Source organism: Cheilinus undulatus, linkage group 16 (genome assembly GCF_018320785.1).
Source record: "Cheilinus undulatus linkage group 16, ASM1832078v1, whole genome shotgun sequence".
Taxonomy (NCBI): domain Eukaryota; kingdom Metazoa; phylum Chordata; class Actinopteri; order Labriformes; family Labridae; genus Cheilinus; species Cheilinus undulatus.
Genome location: NC_054880.1, coordinates 22,440,626 through 22,460,167, shown reverse-complemented (window position 1 = coordinate 22,460,167; position 19,542 = coordinate 22,440,626). Strand labels below are relative to the sequence as shown.

The 19,542-nt window shown below is 38.5% G+C and overlaps 1 protein-coding gene across 1 annotated transcript; it reads left to right on the top strand.

Moving 5' to 3' along the window:
• The first annotated feature begins 912 nt into the window (after positions 1 to 912).
• Positions 913 to 18,802, top strand: fkbp9 (FKBP prolyl isomerase 9). Its single transcript, XM_041808018.1, has 10 exons — positions 913 to 1,198; positions 1,979 to 2,124; positions 3,869 to 4,058; positions 4,152 to 4,297; positions 6,695 to 6,884; positions 11,238 to 11,383; positions 11,468 to 11,657; positions 13,847 to 13,992; positions 17,076 to 17,239; positions 17,619 to 18,802. Exons 1-10 carry the CDS (start codon positions 984 to 986, stop codon positions 17,796 to 17,798), a joined length of 1,713 nt encoding a protein of 570 aa, XP_041663952.1. The 5' UTR covers positions 913 to 983; the 3' UTR covers positions 17,799 to 18,802.
• The last annotated feature ends 740 nt before the right edge of the window (positions 18,803 to 19,542 follow it).

Here is a 19,542-nt window from a genome sequence, read left to right as displayed (position 1 = left end):
AGCGGGTGGGGGCTCCTGGAGCTGCTCCTCCCACTAAATCACAGTGAAGTGAATCACTGCTGTTGTTCTGTCCATCTACAGTACATGTAAAAACAGACAGAGGAGAGACTTCTTACAACTTCTCAGCACGCTTGTGAAAAAATTGTAGCTTTCTTTAACAACACTAATAAACCTTAGTCATTTACCAAATTAAACGCTATTTAGGGCATGTTAATTGATTAAATAGTCATTTATAAAACTTCAACTTGTTTCTGACAGCCTCTAATTAAACCATGGGTGAGAGTTGATCGTCCCTCCCCCTCCCACTGCCACGTAGAGACATTCCTGTCTGTTGTGGCCCCCCTCCTCCAAGGGCCCGACTCCCACTAGCACAACAAGATCAACACATAACATCATGTTAGAGAAAACGTGTCCTTATGTGACATCATTAAATGTGTCTGCACTCCAGAGAGTATTTAGATGTGTGTTGTGGATTATTGTGGTTCAAACTGATGCAGGGGGGGGCTGAGTCTGCAGCTGTGTAGAGACCCCTACGTTACCACGTTGACACATCTCAAAAGGCTGTACTGCGCAAGAGCAATACGTGGTGCCCAAAACTATCCCATTCAATCTGAAAGTGAGTCAAGATAGATAGAATTGCGCTGGCTGAGTCAGTCACACAACTTCCGGTTTCAAAATAAAAGCACGTTGGTTCCTTTTTATGGCTACATTTTATCTGTGTCATGGAGCAGACATTAAATCGTGTTTACGGTCATACTTTTTAGAATTTTACAGCCCACTTCACGAGCTAAGGGAATCATTTTAAGTTGTCAGTATCAGAGTTTAACAGGATGTTGTGCGCTTTCTGTCAGACTTGACTCCTGCGCTGGTACCGGGGGGCAGGACTTTTCTCCAAGTCAGAGTAAAGGAAACCAAACTTACAGGGAGGCAACGCGTACACACACAGGCCGAGCCTGCACATATCTACACTGTTTGATCGTTTAATGCTATTAAAAATGATCCCGAGCGTGCAGGGCATGCTATATCTGTCTGTAATGGTGGCGTTCGCCGCCTGCAACGCTCCTCCGGTACCGTTAGACGACATCGTCATTGAAAAAACTTTCGTGCCGGAGCAGTGCGTGCGCGCAGTCAAAATCGGGGATTATGTCAGGTATCACTACAATGGCGTGTTTCCGGACGGGAAGAAGTTCGATTCCAGGTGAGTATAGCACTAAGAATGGATTATTTCTATCACTTTTAGTCGTACCTTGCAGTGCAAACCGGGGTTCATGATGCGAACATCGTGCGCGCGATGCGTAAAAGTGCGCGTTGAGTGGTGAGCCACGCATGCAAGGGAGCTGACCGAGATCTGGACCCATTTATCCTTAGTATAAGTGCTCTTAAACCTCTTCATGCTAAAAAGCGACAACAAAGGGAGCATACCTCTGGTCAGATTGAGGGTTGATGAAAATAATTTTGCCCATTTGGAAACTCTGGATTTATTAAAACATGTGGACCAGTCCCTAAAGATAAATGTTGATCCTCATAAGGTCCCTGAATTCCTCTTCAAAAGAACTCATGACCTACACTGACCCAGTTAACAGTTATAACAGTGGATCATGCAAAGTCGTCCTTTTGCTCGTGTCCTTTTAAGTCACAGATCCATTCGTTGTTTTTGTTTATTCAACTAAATACACATAATTAAAAACACATTAATTGGCAATTTATTAAGTTTTTTGCTCACCGGTTGTCTAATGTCTGGGTCCTCTGCTCATATTTCCAATTAAGTCAAAATTTTCTCCAATCCAAGCATGCACAAGTGTTTTACAAATAGATCTCAAACCCTGGATACCCTAAAACCAGGTACAAAACAGCTAAAATGTACAATCTTGGCATCTTTAGTTGGTGTTGAGGCCTAATCAGTGACTGTTGGAAGTGTTTTTTCTTGAATGAGTTGTTAATGCAATAAGAAAGGTTACATTTTGGTTATTTGTTTCAGTTATGACCGTGGCAGCTCCTACAATGTGTTTGTGGGCAAGAAACAGCTGATCGAAGGGATGGACAAAGCTCTGGTGGGGATGTGTGTCAATGAGAGACGACTGGTCAAGATCCCACCTCACCTAGCCTATGGAAAACGAGGATACGGTGTGTTTGTTTTATCTTTGATTATCATCATTTTACAGAATGATTGTTCTGAAAGGCAGGGCAGGAGGAAAAATCATGTTCTCCTTTGAGTTGGAGGACAGGCCAGTGTTTATTCCTCTTGACAGTCATTATAAATCCACAGACGAGTGAGCACACAGCTGGCACAGCTCACTATAACAGTGAGAGAACTGGTGAGACATTGGCAAGAGAGTCAGGGACAAAAAAGAGGGGAGTCCTGGATGAGTATTGTGTTGTTCTGGAGTCAACTAGCAGAGAGGAAGTGGGCTGCACCCAGGCGTCCATATTGAATGATGTCAGAGAGACATCACAGAGCAGGAAGCAGGTCAGAGGAAGACGCTCTGGATCATGAGTTTGGTCAACCCTGCAAATGTTAGCAAACATTCAAGGCTGCAGTCTACGATAGAGGGTGTTTTGCTTCATAAAATGCTGTTGATCATAAGGTTCAAAAAAGAAATATATACTATCTGCCTACAAGTATAGACCGGTGTGTCAGTGTGTGTCTGAGTGGTTTAAATAGTTATAAAATGGGAGAGACGGGGGCATGTATGGACAGGTAAAAGCAAGGATGTCTCATCAGAGAGAAAGAAGAAAAACAGAGAAGAAAAGCTTTAGAGGAAGTAGATTTAAACCAAGGGGAGACCCACCAGCTCATCAGTAGTTAGGACTTAATGGCTGCCACCCACCGACACAGCCCTCTACCTCTTACTCCTGCCCTTCTTCACTTCACTGTCTCATTTTCTCAGTCCTCTGCATTATTGTTGAGCTGACAGATAACTCCACAGAGATGTTTATAACATTTTATTCCCAGAAATAGTCCAGGAGTAAGAAATGACTCATGCTTGTAATTGCAAATACAGCAGGTTCATGAACTCACTGAAGTTAAATTCTGGAGCAGCATTCATGTTTACTTTTTTAATTTCACGTGCGTTCCTGTGGTTTCAACCAGTAACTGTTATGGAATTATTAATCTCATAATATATCAATATTTTAATTACTAGCATTGGAAAAAGTGTAAAAAATGGATTAAAAACATTAAACAGTGCAGGAAAGCGCACAAGCAAATCTGGCCATATTTATTTATTTATTTGTTTGTTTGTTTGCTTGACAAGACCAGCAGTCAGAAAACCAAGGACACTGACTTACAAGTAGTAAGTATTAATATTACAGTTGCCGGAAAATATTGAAAAATGACCACAATTGGATCAACAAGCCCAAGTGTATATCTCAGTATTTTCAGTATGGAAAGCGGCTGCCATATTGATAACATTGTCTTAAACTAACTTTAGAGGTGGAGCTGAGGTGGGCTTTAAGCCCCCTGACAAACACCTACATTGTGCAGGCTTGCATTCATGACAGCCATGCTCCTAATAAAGCAGAATTTGTAACTTGGGGTTATAGAAAAATACCCCCTTCTGTTTAGTGTTTCTCTATGAAGAAATAAACTACTCTTATCCAAATCTTTTTTAATCAGCTGTAAATATATTTATTTCTGCTGTAAATTGTAACATGTGGTGTGTATGTGACTCTTAGAGCTTCTGCATACAGCCTCAAGTTAACACTTGAAGAACTACAATGTTTTTGCCATTCCACATCAGTTTCTTTTTCAACCATTGAGTCTGCTGCTCAGTCCAAATGCATGCTTCTTTAGATATTTATGTGTTTGCAAACTATAGCTTGGACCCAGTGTGAAATTAGAGTGAGGTTTCTTTTCTCTTTTCTTCAGGTGACATCATCCCTCCCGACTCCATCCTCCACTTTGACGTCCTGCTTCTCGATGTGTGGAACCCGGAGGATGGCGTCCAGATCAACACCTACCACACGCCTTCCACCTGCTCTAGAAAGGTGGAGGTGTCTGACTACGTCCGCTATCACTACAACGGCACCCTGCTGGACGGGACGCTCTTTGATTCCAGGTTTGTTTGTTTTTTTATTTTAACCCATCATTAATACATCGATACACATTTACTCAGACAACTCTAACCTCTCTTTCCTGTCCTTTGCTTCAGCCACACCCGTATGCGTACCTATGACACCTACGTTGGGATTGGGTGGCTGATTGCAGGAATGGACCAGGGTCTTCTGGGAATGTGTGTTGGGGAGAGGCGCATCATCACTATGCCACCATCACTTGGATATGGAGAAAATGGAGATGGTGAGCTTTTAAGTATTTCATTCAGTTTGATCTTTTCCTTATTTTCATTAAATTTCTTTCAATGACTTCAAAGTTATTTAGGTGAATTAAAACAAAAGTAAATTTAGTGACTTCAAAGTCTGTCAGGGATCAGATTCACTGAAAACAAAAGCAACAAATGCTGTATTTGCACATTGAGGGCAAAATGAGGCATTCCATTCCATATATATGCTGGTTTTTTTTTTACACTTTTATGAATTGATATTTACATCTGACAGGAATTTAACACCTTAAAATTTGTTTTCCCTATCATGAAATAAAAAGACACTAACTGATAAGAAAAAGCCTTTTATTGTCTGATTTCTTTGAAATTTTTCTTGCATTACTAATTCATCAGTCACCACAATACAATCACAGCACATGTGAAAAGAGAAATAAAGAGAAAAAAACAGCATAAGTTGAAATAAAAGGTAAATGTTATGATAAATATTAATAATCATTATTATAATTATAAATATAAGTACATAAAATAATTAATCAATATTAAAAAAAATAACAGGCACTACCATGAAGACAAGAAACAGCAACCAAAAATGAGCAAAAATCAATCTCAGAATTAAGATTGAAATAATGTCATTATTTAATAGATATTTGTATTTAAATAAATTGAAGGTTTAAAAATGAGCAGTTACCCTCTCAATCGGAAGGTTATTACAACATCTTTGCACAATATCCAGAGATCTTCTCTTTAAATATGTAATAGAATTTCTTTAACAAATCAGCATCCATTAGAAACAGTGACACTTAAAAAAAATAACTGTCATAAAACAAAAATACAACAAACAAACCATTTGCAAAGCAAAGCAAAGCATGGTGAATGTTTAAGAGAGAGATCTAGAACAAGATGGCTGAATCACATGTGGCCACACTATCAGCCACACTAGTGTTTCTGTAGCTGAAGGTACTATAGTGGGTATAAATGGACACAGCAAAGTAAAATCAACAACACATAAGTAGAGACACGGGACAACAAATGGTTGATGTCCATCTCCATCCGGAAGTAAGTGGAGGTCAGTCCATTAATATTTCTTCCATGGGTAGGTGTGTCTCCACCAAGTGAAAAGATTTGTGGTGTCAGGGATCAACTTTGGGAGGAGAGCAGGGCTCGTATCGTCCTTCTAGCAGCTGTGCCAAACTTTCAGGTGAAGCTGGGAGAACAAAGCCCACAGTGGAAGGTAGCTGGTCTGCTGCTGTGGAGGCGGGGTGTGGTGATAGAATGGCGAAATAGGAGGGGCCACAGGGACTTTTATTACGCTTGGACCCATTGCAGTTTTTTCTCAGGTCTCCTCCTATCAGAGAAAAGATTTAAGTTCCAGTTGGCTACTGGAAAGATGAGTCTCTCAGGCTTCTTGGTTCTTTGTTTGAAATTTCCCTCAAAACTACAAAAACAGGCTTCTGAAATGCTTGCTAGGCCTGAGTCTTGTTGTCCATTTGGCTGAGCCCAGCACTGCTATTATGTGTGAAGTTTTGACCTATCAAATGAAGCCATTTTGCACTTGTCTCTCTTCTCCCCTTCTCTTTCTATTATCAAAAGTCAATTTGGCTCACCCATAAATGATTTTGCTCTAACTCTGCTATGCCTATCTGTATAAACAAGCAAAAATCCACCCTGGCACTACGTCTGCATCCTCTCACTCTGGTTCTATTTATTTGGAAATATTGACTTCTTTTTCCCAAAACATCAACACTGATCAACCTCAGTAGAAAATAATTTGACTTTGCATAAACTTTAGTAAATACAATTTTCATGTTTCCTTTTTATGCCAAAAGATGCTGGCTTTCCTAAACTGAGTTACAGATAATTTAACTCCTCATGTTAAATTTGTGTCCTGATCACCAGACTCTGGAAAAAAAAGATAAAATGAGGCAGAGGCTCTCTCAACATGTATAATTTCTTTAAAATAATTGTTTGATTCCTGAGAATAACCCTGTAGCTTATTTCCTCCTACCTCACATATGTTTTCTTTTAATCTTTGAGAGCACCTGGCATAATGTGGAGTTTACCACCCTGCACTAAGAGCACCTGTCAGTACAGTCAGCAATATCTTCACAAGTATTAAACTATAAAAGTAAAAAAATTATCATATAAACAACGTTTAAAGTAAGCTTTAACAGGGTAAGATGGAAAAAATAATGTTACCATACTCACATAATTTTTTGTGTCTAATTCTTAGGCTTGGAGGAATAGTGTGAGCTTAGTAGTTATCTCAATGTCCAGTCATTTCTGTTTCTTGGCAAATATTAAAAAATGATCCTTGTCACAGAGCAATGAAGAATGTTGAATATTTCTGTAGCTTACCCCCTCTCGTCTGTACTTTCTTCCACTTTCTTCCACTTTCGTCCTTGTCTCTTCATCAGGTAGTGACATCCCAGGACAGGCGTCTCTGGTGTTTGACGTTGTTCTCCTGGATCTCCACAACCCCAGAGATGGGATCACAGTGACCAATCAGGTAGTTCCTGAGCCGTGCACGAGGAAGACGGTCTCGGGAGACTTCATCCGCTACCACTACAATGGCAGTCTCCTGGATGGGACGTTTTTTGACTCCAGGTATGTGTCAGTGTTTGATTATCTTCATGTCAACCACACAGGAAGAGTGAATCCCGAACTCCACTCTCACAGACTCTCAGACATTTAGGAGTGTATGTGAATTCTCCTAAATGTCTGAGAGTGAAACCATGAAGCCATTAAGGGACTTCTCAAGGCTGAAATACATACTCTCTGTGAGTCTGCATGTTTGTGGACTTTACTATAGACTTACCATGGAGCTCACTGTAAGTTTAGTGGTGTGTAGGATGTGATTATCTGCTCCCTGCTTAATTGTAAACAAATATTGAGGCACATTGAAAAAATGTAATCATGCAGGCTAATTTAATGCTTCTGTGAATCTTTATGGCATATTTGAATAGTTGTCTGTGTTTTCCAGTCAAATATTCACACAGTGTTAGTATTTGTTCTTTTTTCTGACTCGACGTTTGCTTAAACAGATAAACAATGTAATGAAATACAAACAAGAACATACTGGAGGTGGGATTTTTTCTCATTATTTCATGGTGATTCTTGTTTTCAGGCATTGTGTGAGGCCATGATAGTGTACCAATGTTGGCACCATTAGAGTCTTTTGAGATTTAGAGTTTATTCTTTAGGATGGAGATTATGATTGGGCCAAAGACTCAGTACACCTTTACATCTTATAAGAAAAGGATAATTACTATCTGTTGTTTTTCATAAGGCCTCCAGGGGGCAGCATTTCCCTGTGCACTGGTAACACAATTTTTCACATTGCTCAAACACTGTTTCCCATTCTCTGAACCACATGGTGAGTTGCCTAAACTAGTTTATTATATCATTATCACCTTAAACACTTCTACCTAGTTAGACTCAGTTTGTAAAGCTCATTAGCTGTTTTTTTTTGCAAAACTCAAAACAGCCTCACTCTCTAAAACACATTTTTGCATTGTTATGCACTTGTGATGCCTGCTGTTAATCACTGGAGGTAGAAATTCAACACAGTTAAAACACAACAGAAGTAGAAGACAAAGACTCTGACACACTCTTGTCTGCTCTTGCAGTTCCAGTTGTAACTTTTGGTACTCTGACCTTCATCGTGTTATTTGCTACAGTGAATCAACCTGGTGAAGGTGGAGAAGTGTGCTGGAGTATTTTGTGTTTTAGTTGTCAAAATCACTTCTCCAGGTTTGGAAAAGGTTTGGTCCTTTAATTATCTATTTCAGAAAATGTAAATACATTCTTTTGCAATTTATCATTTATAGTGAAAAACTTTACTTTTTTGCTGTCTATCTCAAAAGTGTTTGATTGTGAGCACAGTTAAATCTGTTCTGATGTGAGTGTTTAAATTTGGCTGCAGGATAAGAGATTTTGTGAATGTAGCTTGAAAACTGGGATTTGTGTTCAATGTTTTGAGGAAAGTGAGGAAGAGTCATAGAAAAGGAGTCTAAGCATTTGTGAAAGACTGTAAACTTTAATTCCACTGAGGTCAGTATCCTGTGTACACAATATAAAACTGTAACCTCATAATATTTTTAACTCCTCTCTTGTGGTTGTACTCACATTAACAAACAAACAATGTTTATATGGCCTTAAAATCCAAGACAAAGTCTTAAATCTTACAAAGAAAATCAACAGTGATTTTTTTTTTACTCAAAATTTGGCTAAATTCTCAAAAGCCAAGCCTGCACATCTGCTTCTGCTTATACTTTCACATGAGATAATCCCCTCAGCAAAGGCTCGAATTTTTCAGAAATTCAGAACACAGCAGAGTTACACAAATTTCAAACTGATGCACTAAGAATTAACAGTTTTGTCTCTAAGATGTAACACAAAGGAAATATCCATCTTGAATTTAAGGCTGTGAGAGCAGCAGTTTCTGTTGTATTGTAAGCATATAACAGCCTGTTTTAAGGCACTGAGTGAAGCTGAGCAGAAGGTTGTATCAGAAATAATGAGAATTATTTTTCAGGTAGATGTGAGTTGGGCACGTTTTCATCACATTTTGGTTGAAAATCTCTTAAAAAACTAAGATAGTCTGCTCAGGATGAATAAATCAATTCCTGTCAGTTTAACAAATATACAGTTTACCCATTTAAGTGGAGCACTCTGACTGCAAATTACTACATCGATATCACGCCCATTTTCCCTTTCCTATACTATTTAATTTTATAGAGAGAATCGTGACTTTATTACAGTATACCTACATGTAAGCAGATAATGTGGACACTGTTTCAGTAAAACATGAAGGGTGCACTCACACAAGGCAGTTTTGTACTGTGTCCATACACTTTGGCTCCCAAAAGTTCAGTATGTTAGTCCGTACTGTGCTCAGGCATGCTACACTTCCTTGGCCAGCATAGCTGGAAGATTAGACTACCCAGAGTCAGCTGGTTGATAAAATGTCATATGCACAGGAAACAACTCTGACTTGTTTGGACCTGGAGAAATGTGATGAAATGAGTGAAGGTCAGATAGGTAACTGGGGACAACCATGCTTAGGAACAGTTCAGAATGAGGCAACTTATCCCAGTGTGAGTGTTCTCTAAATAGAGGTATTTGATAGGTGTTTACCTTCAGCTAAAAGGTCATTGAGTGGAGAGAATATTCAGACATATTGTAAGAAAAGTTTGAAGAAAATGCTAACAAACATTGACCTGTATCAGAAAAATTTATAATAAGGATATCATTAAATACGGTATCGTGGGTTGTTCACAGTATTTTATTGTAGGGTTACTAGACTGTCATATACATATTCACATGCCCAGGTTAGAACAAATATCACAGGCAAATATATGCAGTTATTTTTGCTCTTGTCATAGCTTTATAAGTGGGTTAATAAAAAGTCTCAGTTCAGTATTCAGAAAGGTTTTTGAAGGTGATGTTTCAAAACTATTTAACCTTCCATGAGTTAGACCTTGTAGCCTTCTTCTTATCTTCAACAAACTCTTTTTGGATGTTCTGTACAGACCTCAAGGACTCAACATAGTAACTCACCGCTGCAAAGTTTATAACTGGAATTCAAAGTCCTGACAGTCTATAATGCTTCCTCACTGTAGCACTGTAAACACAAATATGACAAACAGACTGCTGTCTTTTAACTCTTTATGCCATAAAGTAATCCTTTCTAGGTAGAATGGCAGAAATAGCTTTCAGATCTTCCACCAGAGGCCTTTCAGGCCACTGATAAAGATACTAATCTACATGTGCATTGTTCTTTAGTATATTAGATATCAAAAGAGTACTAGAGTGAAGTTTCTACTTCAGTGTTTCAGTAGTTTTTTTAAATGCTACTGTTGGATAAATTGACTATACATGAAGATCCCAGTAAGACTTAGATTCACTTCCCTCTTTTGCAGCCTAATAACATTTTTGCTTATACAGTGCTTAACAAATTTATTAGACCACCACCCAAAGTAAGGTTTATGCCACAGCTGTCCTAAATTAACAGCATTGGTAATTACTAAAATCCTTTTTTTTGTGTCTGCAATGGTTAATACACCAATATGAAGAAGCTCTTTAACCCAAATGATATTTTTAATGCTAAAATATAATTATTATTGTTATCCATGAATTTTCAAATTTACTGATTTACAAAAAACCTGAAAAAATAGTAAAGCACATTAATATTTCTTGATTAATATGTCAAATGATAGTTATTTACTTGCATTCCTGAAGAGAAAAATGAGTTTTAGTGGTTGAATGTTATGCTTGATTAATTTCTGACTTCTCAGAAAGCCCAGTGAACCGGCTCAAATTTGGGTGTAAAAAGGTGAATTCAGTTTGAAATTCCTCATTCCTGTTCAAAATAGGGCTGTTGTGATATACCGATATTGACGATAATCGTGGTATTAAAAAATAAAATTTCAATATCATGTTAAAAATGTACATATGATAATATCGTGTAAATGATCCAGTGCCACTTGAACACAGTTTGTTTTCTACATCTGCCCATTTTCTTCTGCCCTGCTTCATCTCCCTCCTGTAGTACCCCAACCACCCCTCCCCCTTCCTCCTCACACACAAACACTGACACTTTGCGATGACACAGCAGCTGCAGTACCTCCATAGACAGGTATTTTGAGTGTAATTCATCTGCCAAAAGAGAGAACACAACATAATTCAAGTTAAAGATAAATTTGATTAATTGTCCCATTATTATTTTTTTAATTGAAATCGTGATAATATCGTTATTGTGACATTTTTTTGCCCACAATGATCGTGAAGTGAAAATCTGATATCGTGACAGCCCTAGTTCAAAATGGTAAAACGTGGAGAGCTCACTGAAAATGAAAGAGTCCGCATTAAAGCACTTCATGATGCTGGATGGTCTCTGAGACAAATATGACAGGTGGTCTAATAAATTTGTTGAGCACTGTATTTTCTGTTCCACAGCTATTCTCGTAATCGTACCTATGACACCTACGTGGGTCTAGGCTATGTGATCGCCGGTATGGATGAGGGTCTCATTGGAGTCTGTGTTGGAGAAAAACGGACCATCACCATCCCCCCACACCTTGCCTATGGGGAGGAGGGTACAGGTGTGTTCACGGCTGTGATATCTTTAGCTAAGTCATAAAAATGTTATTGTAAGCTTATATTGTTGTAAATTATGTCTTTCTCAGGTACCAAAATCCCTGGTTCAGCTGTTCTGGTGTTTGACGTCCACATAATCGATTTCCATAACCCATCAGACAGCACTGAGGTCACGGTTATGTACAAGCCGGAGGAGTGTGATAAGCAAACCAAGAAGGGAGATTTTATCAAGTATCACTACAACGCCACTCTAATGGATGGCACATCAATTGACTCTACGTGAGTAAACCTTTAAAAAAAAAAAGTAATTTTCTGAGAGAATATTCAGACCCCAGGAAAAACAAACAAAATTCTGATAGCAACGGAAAGAGATACTAGACATTAATCACACCATGAGAGCTTAAGTGTCAGAAGTCCCATGTTGTGAGCAATGCAAGAAAGATGGGCACTATTGTGGCAGAGGTATACTCACACATAACCACTGCAAAAATGAGCCACAAAAAATGGATCAAGCCCACTAATAGCACCATGATTTGTGCCCTTTATTAGCCCCTGATCCACAGAAGAATCTGCACTCTTCAAATGCCTGAGCAAACAAAGTTTGGCAGCTGAGTGCACTTTGTTCCTGTATTGCCACTAGCAATCCAGCAAATCAGTGGCTTTGCACCAAGATAACAGTAGACAGAAACCACAATAATCAGAATAAGAGCTGAAAATCCATGCAGAGAGTTGCACGATGTATGCAAACATTTATTAGGCTACTTTAATGTTTTAAACACAAGTTCTATTCAAAATTAGGCTATGCCTGGGCCCCATCAGCTCAGTGGGGCAAGGTTGTGAATAAAAAGTTTATGTAATGGCACACACTACATCTACAAAGTGTATTTGAGTTTTTGTTGAAGTAATGCAATATTTTGCATGAATCTAATCTAGTTTTATGCTTTAGTGGCAGCAGTGTGCTTTTGTGGACTGTTGCGAAATGTTCCTTTAACATTGAACTGTACGCTTTAGGTGAAGCACATCAGTGAGGTGAATGCCTTTGGACATTAGACATTTTTGCACCATGAGTGAAGTTATAGACTCAGTCAGATAAGTCCTGCCTGTGGGGACCTACTAAAACATTGTAAGGAAGATGTACTGAACTCTCTGGAGTGGCACTTTCTCAATCATACACACCTTTCAGCTTGTCCTCAACCAGTGCATTGAGGACTATGGCCTCTATATATGAGTGCCTGCATTACCCAGCATAGGAAGTAATTTTGCAGCAAACTCTGGAATGTCCTCTAATTTACATGTATGCAAATGGGGCAGAGGCACCCAGGATGTTGTGTGCTTTGCAGAACAGTTTGCACTGATTGACTGTGCATTCTCTGGTGGATGGTTATCTTCCTCCAAATTACACAGGTTTGTTGGGCACAATGGCACAGCAATGTAATTCTCTAGTGGATCAGGTCATTAGTGTTTTGGGAAAAAAAAAACACAACATTGTATTTAATTAAAGCTACTGTGATGATTTTTTATTTGGTAATGGAACGGACTGAAATTAATTAAAAAGATTAGAGGTACTCTTTTGTGCACACGTGTAACATCAAAGTTCCCCACAGGAACTTTTAAGCAGCACATTGGTATTAAGTTAAATGTCAAAAAATCTGATTAAACTGTCCATAAAGGCAATGCTAACATGCTAATGTTTAAAATTATTTATTTGTTGATGAAATGTTGAAAATTAAACTTTCCTTAGCTTGTTTGCTTTCTAACAATTGAAGAGAGGCACTGATCACAGCAGTGAGGATTAGGGTGTCACATGTTTTGCAGTGTCTAGTTATGAAAGGGTTGGTTACATATTTTAATTGGTTATACTTTTGTTATGACTGTGACCAGTGATTGAAAAAAAACATATTTGTTTTCATGGAGATGTTTTACATGCTAATACACTGTGAGGAAAATAATGCAGATTAGCCGAGTCATTAGAGTTTATCCTCTGCAAACCCCAAATAACTGCAGAAATATCATTGCTGTTTGTGTCAACATCCCTCTGAACCACAAACCTCTGCACTTGATGAGCTCAAAGTTTGATTTTAATTTCTTCATCAGACATCATCATTGTCAAAATCATATTCTGTCTGCACAACACTAAGCAGCTTGTTTGAGTTTAATGAGTTTCATTCTTTGCATGAAGAATGCCTTTCCAATCAAAGTCACCCTGTAAATACAAGTTGAGACACTGTAAAATGTAAATAGGATACATGCCTTAAATCATCTTACCTTTTGACACTAGTGACTGCCTTGGTGGTGAACGAGTGACAAAATCTTACATGTTACGTTCCCTCATCTCAGAGTCTATATACATATAAATGACATGTGCAAACACAAAGCCAGTTGAAAAGCTGTAAAATTTCATGGGGGACAAAAGTTGTAACACAGATGTTTCGTTTTTCTCTGTTTTACTCTGTCTCCTGTTGTTTTAGGCACAATTATGGAAAAACGTACAACATTGTTCTGGGAGCCAACCAGGTGGTCCCAGGGATGGAAGACGGGCTACTGGAGATGTGTGTGGGAGAGAAAAGACACCTAGTTATTCCTCCTCACTTGGGCTATGGAGAGAGAGGAGTCAGTAAGTCAAACACATCCACACAAGAAGTAGTGCTGTTATAATACAGCATACTGTTTGTGCTGGGAGTTAAATAAGCCAAAAATGAGGCCAGTATTTCTTAATGGACATGGTAAGAGGGGCCTCTTTGAGAAATGTTCTGCAGATCCCAGCACCATTACAAATCAGAGGGTGTTTGGTGCACCTCTACAGCTGTAATGTAAAGACATGATGAGTCCTGCAGCTTAATAAGCCAATTTTCATGAGCTAATTAATCAACTTTCTATTTTTTTTTAAAAGGCTAGAGCTTAAAGTTTTGGTATGTAGAATTTTTTCATTGTCCATGTCCTGTCACAGCTGCTGCAATGGCAGAAAGAAAATGCTTGTCATTGCTATAAGAAGGCTGGATATTGTGTCAGACTGCTACATAAGGAAGCATGAACTATTACTGGAAACTGCCACGCGGTTGTTTTGTGCTATGGACCAACTAGACATTTCCAATTTAAGTGATCTGACATGCCTGCACTTCATAAGATGTATTAATTATACTGTAAACTCTCATTTTTTATTCATAGATTAATTTTACATCATGAGGGAGGAAAGTTATCAGAAGTGGCCTCCCTTGATAACACAGCATGTAATCTTTGAATGCTTTGCTAGTGGCTTGCAGTAGGAACTCAGAAGGCAACTTTAAAAGCATTTCTCTCTCATAATGCAAACCCAATCTAGCTGTTGTCATCCATATACAGTGCTTAACAAATTTATTAGACCACCTGTTATAAAAACGAGAAAACATAAATATTTTGGAAATCTTTCAAAAAGTAAAACTAGAAATGTTCTCGTTATTTATTTGGCAAATAACAAACTGAAACAACTAAATAGTCCTTTTTAACACATAATAACCAAAATACTTCATATTTTGTATGGCCTCCTTTGGCCTTGATAACAGCTTGCTTTCTTGCTGGCATTGTTTTTATGTACTTTTCCACAGTCTCTTTTGTTATTGAGTTCCAAATAGTTTCTAGCTGTTCCCACAGACTTGCTTTAGATGAAACTTATGTGCCATCAATCTTTGAATCTACTAAATCCCAAATTTGTTCAATAGGATTCAAATCCGGACTTTGACTTGGCCAGTCCATCAGTTCCAGTACTCCAGATTCCTTTTTCTTGGTCAAATAGTGTCTGCACAGCTTTGAAGTATGCTTGGGGTCATTGTCTTGTTGGTATATGAACCCACGACCCACAAGAAGGGATTCCATGATGCACTAAGATGTTGTGGTAGACGTTCTTGTTCATGATACCGTCCATTTTCATTCATTTGCCCACGCCGTATCCATAAATGGAACCCCATACCATTATGGAATCTCCACCATGTTTCACTGTGGGTGCAATGCATCTGGCATCAAAACATTCTCCAACTTTTCTGCGGACATAAACATGATAATGCTGACCCAAGAGTTCAAACTTGGACTCGTCTGTCCAGAGTCCCTTCTTCCAGTCATCAACAGTTCAGTGTTTGTGCTCCCTGGCAAATCTGAGGCATTTCTGGATGTTTGCAGGCCTCAATAATGGCTTCTTAGCAGCTATTCTTCCCTTTAAGCCTTGTTCCGACAGTCGTCTGCTTATGGTCATTCTGGAGACTTTCTCAGACTCTGATCCAGAAGCATTCATCTCTGCCTGAAGATCAGCAGTGGTCTTCCTTCTGTCTCTAGTACTTCAAATCTTGAGGTGTCTGACATCTGCTTCAGTTAACTTTGGTTTCCTGCCTCTTCCTTGGTGCATTTTGCATTTTTTGGTGCAAGTACCAGTCACTTTTTGTCTTTCCCTATTTGTTTCAGAGACCATCCAGCATCATGGAGTGCTTTAACGCGGACTCTTTCATTTTCAGTGAGCTCTCCACGTTTTACCATTTTGAACAGGAATGAGGAATTTCAAACTGAATCCACCTTTTTATACCCAAATTTGAGCCGGCTCACTGGGCTTCTTTGAGAAGTCAGAAATTTATCACGCATAACATTCAACCACTAAAACTAATTTTTCTCTTCAGGAATGCAAGTAAATAACTATCATTTGACATATTAATCAAGAAATAATTATGTGCTTTACTATTTTTTTCAGTTTTTTTGTAAATCAGTAAATTTGAAAATTCATGGATAACAATAATTGTTATATTTTAGCATTAAAATATCATTCTGTTGAAGAGCTTCTACATATTGGTGTATTAACCATTGCAGAAACTTAAAAATTATTTTGGTAATTACCAATGCTGTTAATTTAGGGCAGCTGTGGCATAAACCTTACTTTGGGTGGTGGTCCAATAAATTTGTTAAGCACTGTACATTTATACCCATTTTACACCAAAGCAGTGGGAGTTAATGTGTAATTGCCAAAGGACACATCAACATGTGATTAAAGCTGGTGATTGATCTCATGAATTTCCGACTGCGAAGCAACCAGCCCTACCTTCTGAGCCACTGTCCACCAACTAGCCCCACTGTTTGCAAACTACAACAGCACCTGTGTGCCGAGCTCACATTACTCACCGGAGCTGAGCATGCCTACTACCTCATTTTGCCTTGTCACTCTGATTTGCCTGTAATGAATGTGACAGACAGGATGTTTGTCCAATCACCCTTTAAGAATTATTTGAAAAGCCACTCCCTCTGAAACACCCTGTATTGGAGGTCTTTTCAGATGGATGTGGCTCTCTGAGTGGCTCTCTGAAACAGTCTGTCCTGCATGTCAGGTTGGCCAAGAATAATTTTAGCTAGGGAGTGGTTAAATGCTAATTTTACCTGTTCAGGGGAAGTTTATATGGTGCCAAAATGTATTTTAATGTAAAATGTGGCTCTCCAGATTTTTGTTTCTGTTGTTTTTTTATCTTTATTTGCTCTGCATTCTTGCAAAGACTCTTCACTTTCATCTAGCAAAAAACCTGATATATATCAGGATACAGTTTTACCAGCAATTGAATTTCCCATGCTGGGCTTGACCTAGGAAGAATATTGCTGTTTTGATATGGTAAATGATCTACTGAGTTTAGCTCTACCGCTTAGGCTAATGCTAGTTAGCTGCTAACGCTAGTGCCCTTTGTTTGCGATTTGTAGCTGACGAGGTCCCTGGGAGTGCTGTGTTGGTGTTTGACATCGAGCTTGTTGACATGGAAGAAGGACTTCCTGAAGGCTACATGTTCATCTGGAATGATGACGTGTCTCCTGACCTCTTTGCTGAGATGGACAAGGATGAGAACAAGCAGGTGGAGCCTTCTGAGGTATGTAATAATCTAATTGTAAAGGAAGAGATCCACACTATTTTAATGGGGTGGTCCAATCAGGACACTGACTTAGGCAGGTCTGGCCAGAAATTTGTGTAAAGAGGCCCATTACAGGTAGAGGCCACATAAAATTGATGATTAATTGTGTATTATGACATTGCTTCAAGCACAGCTTTGACTTCTCTCTGTTCCATCATACATCTGCTAATTACGTGTGACTAAGTAGTGATCACAGTAATTACGTGGCAAATCAGATTTTAAGGTTGGGTAGACTGGGACGCCCTTGGCCAACCCTGGATCCAACCCTGTTAAATTAACATGTTTGGCTATCACGGTTTGTCCTGATCTGACTCCCTCTCTGTCTTTGTTTCTGCAGTTTACCGACTACATTATGCGTCAGGTGAACGAGGGTAAAGGCCGCCTGGCTCCTGGCTTCGACCCATATCGCATCATTGACAACATGTTCTCCAATCAGGACCGAGATGGAGATGGAAAGATCACAGAAGCAGAGTTCAAACTTAAAGCAGACGAACCAGCAGCACATGACGAGCTATGACGGGAGTTTTTGTAAAACTCAGATCAGGGTGTAGCCTTAAGGGTTAATGGTCAAATAAAGGAGGGGTGGGTTCTAACAGTTATGTGGGTGGTAAAGCAGAAAAAGATGTTATATGTTATGTGTGAAATGAGCAAGTGAGGAATGTGCGGAGATTTTTTTACCTTAGGTCTTAGAAAATGGATAAAGAACATCTTGTCATTAAAGAGTCAAATCAATCTGACAAGAAAGAAAAGTGTTTTTTTAGGGCTGAATATATGAAACACCTAATTTCAGGGCTTTGATGACAATGAACGCCTTATTTTGTACCTCCTGTCGTGCCAAGTTTTTATCATGTTTTATTTGATTTTTTGAAGGGTACATAGGCACTCCTGAGTGAGGAAACATAGAAAGGCTGCACTCTTTTATACTCCTTTTTTAACTGATAGCTTTGTATGTTTTCTTTTCATTGGGTGTCATTTAGTTTCATTCGTCTGTCTCCCAGGAACATCACATCAGTCATCCCACACTGTAACTTTGATGGAGATTATTGTTACCCACTGTTACATCTCATTCATTGATGAAATGTGTCCCATTAACCAAAAGAGCTTCATGTAAGAAATGACTAATGCACATAGTTTATAGCTTATGCCTTTCACTGTTTTTACTTTTAAACATCAGGATTCATTCTGTGTTCCCTGCTGTTTAAATCTTACAAAACAACTGAAAAGATCAAAAATCTTTGGAAGTTTAATTTTTATTATAGGGGTGGGAGGGTAGATGGGTTCTAGTCTTATACTTTCCTTGGACAAGATGTTTCACAGGTTGTTTTTATTCTCATGCAAATGTCCACATCTGTGTGCAGTTAAAGACTTTGTGTGTGTGCTTGAGTTTTTAATGTGAGAGAAAGAGAGAGAAGAAGAGTGTGAATGTTGTTTTTGTCTTAGGTTTTCATTCAGGAGAATACTAAAGTTTAATGATAATCAAGTCTGATTAAATGAAATGACTTTAATATAAGACCTGTGTCAATCTGTGCTTCTTTGTTAAGTGTCTTTATTTGCCTCACACTTACTTTGCAGAGGAAGAGCAGGAAATTGTTTGTGTACAGCCAGGGGTCACTGTGGTACCCTTAAGCCTGACAAATCTTTAACCAGTGTGACCTTAGGTTACACAAGCTATATGTGGCTAGCTGTTGGCTACCTGCTGCATCCACTGCAGCTTCTCTCCTCATAGGTTTGATTGTGGTATGTTTCACAGGAAATCTTAACAAGAAACTTGGGCCGTTTCCACAATACAACAAATAAGTCATGCCTTGCATTTACTAGCTTATCGTTGTCATAGTTGCTTTGTTGCATCTTCTTCACTCAGCTTGCTGATTTTTTTCTTTGTTGTTGTTTGTTTTTAAATAAAATTAGCATTTACTACAATAAACAATATTAATATGTGCACTTCTATCAAAGTTAGGGTCTTTGATAAGAGAGAAATAGTTGAAAAAAGTTACGTTTTCTTAAACTACGCTCTCTTCTGTTTATGATTACATACAATGCATTCAGAACATCTCCAGACCCCCTTTACTTTTTCAATTTTATGTTGCAGCCTGATGCTTGCATTTGTTTCAATAACTTTTTTCTCTCATTAATCTAAACTCCATAATGAAAAAGTGAAAACAAAATTTATAAATTTTTGTACACTGATTAAAAAGAAAAAGACTAAAATATCACATTGACATAAGTATTCAGACGCTCTACTCAGAACTTAGTTGAAGCAC

Bases quoted from the DNA above. Each gene is read 5' to 3' on its own strand.
- fkbp9 (XM_041808018.1), top strand. From the start codon at position 984: ATGCTATTAAAAATGATCCCGAGCGTGCAGGGCATGCTATATCTGTCT. The intron at 1,199-1,978 runs GTGAGTATAGCA...TATTTGTTTCAG, and splicing joins GGGAAGAAGTTCGATTCCAG to TTATGACCGTGGCAGCTCCT. The intron at 2,125-3,868 runs GTGTGTTTGTTT...TCTTTTCTTCAG, and splicing joins CTATGGAAAACGAGGATACG to GTGACATCATCCCTCCCGAC.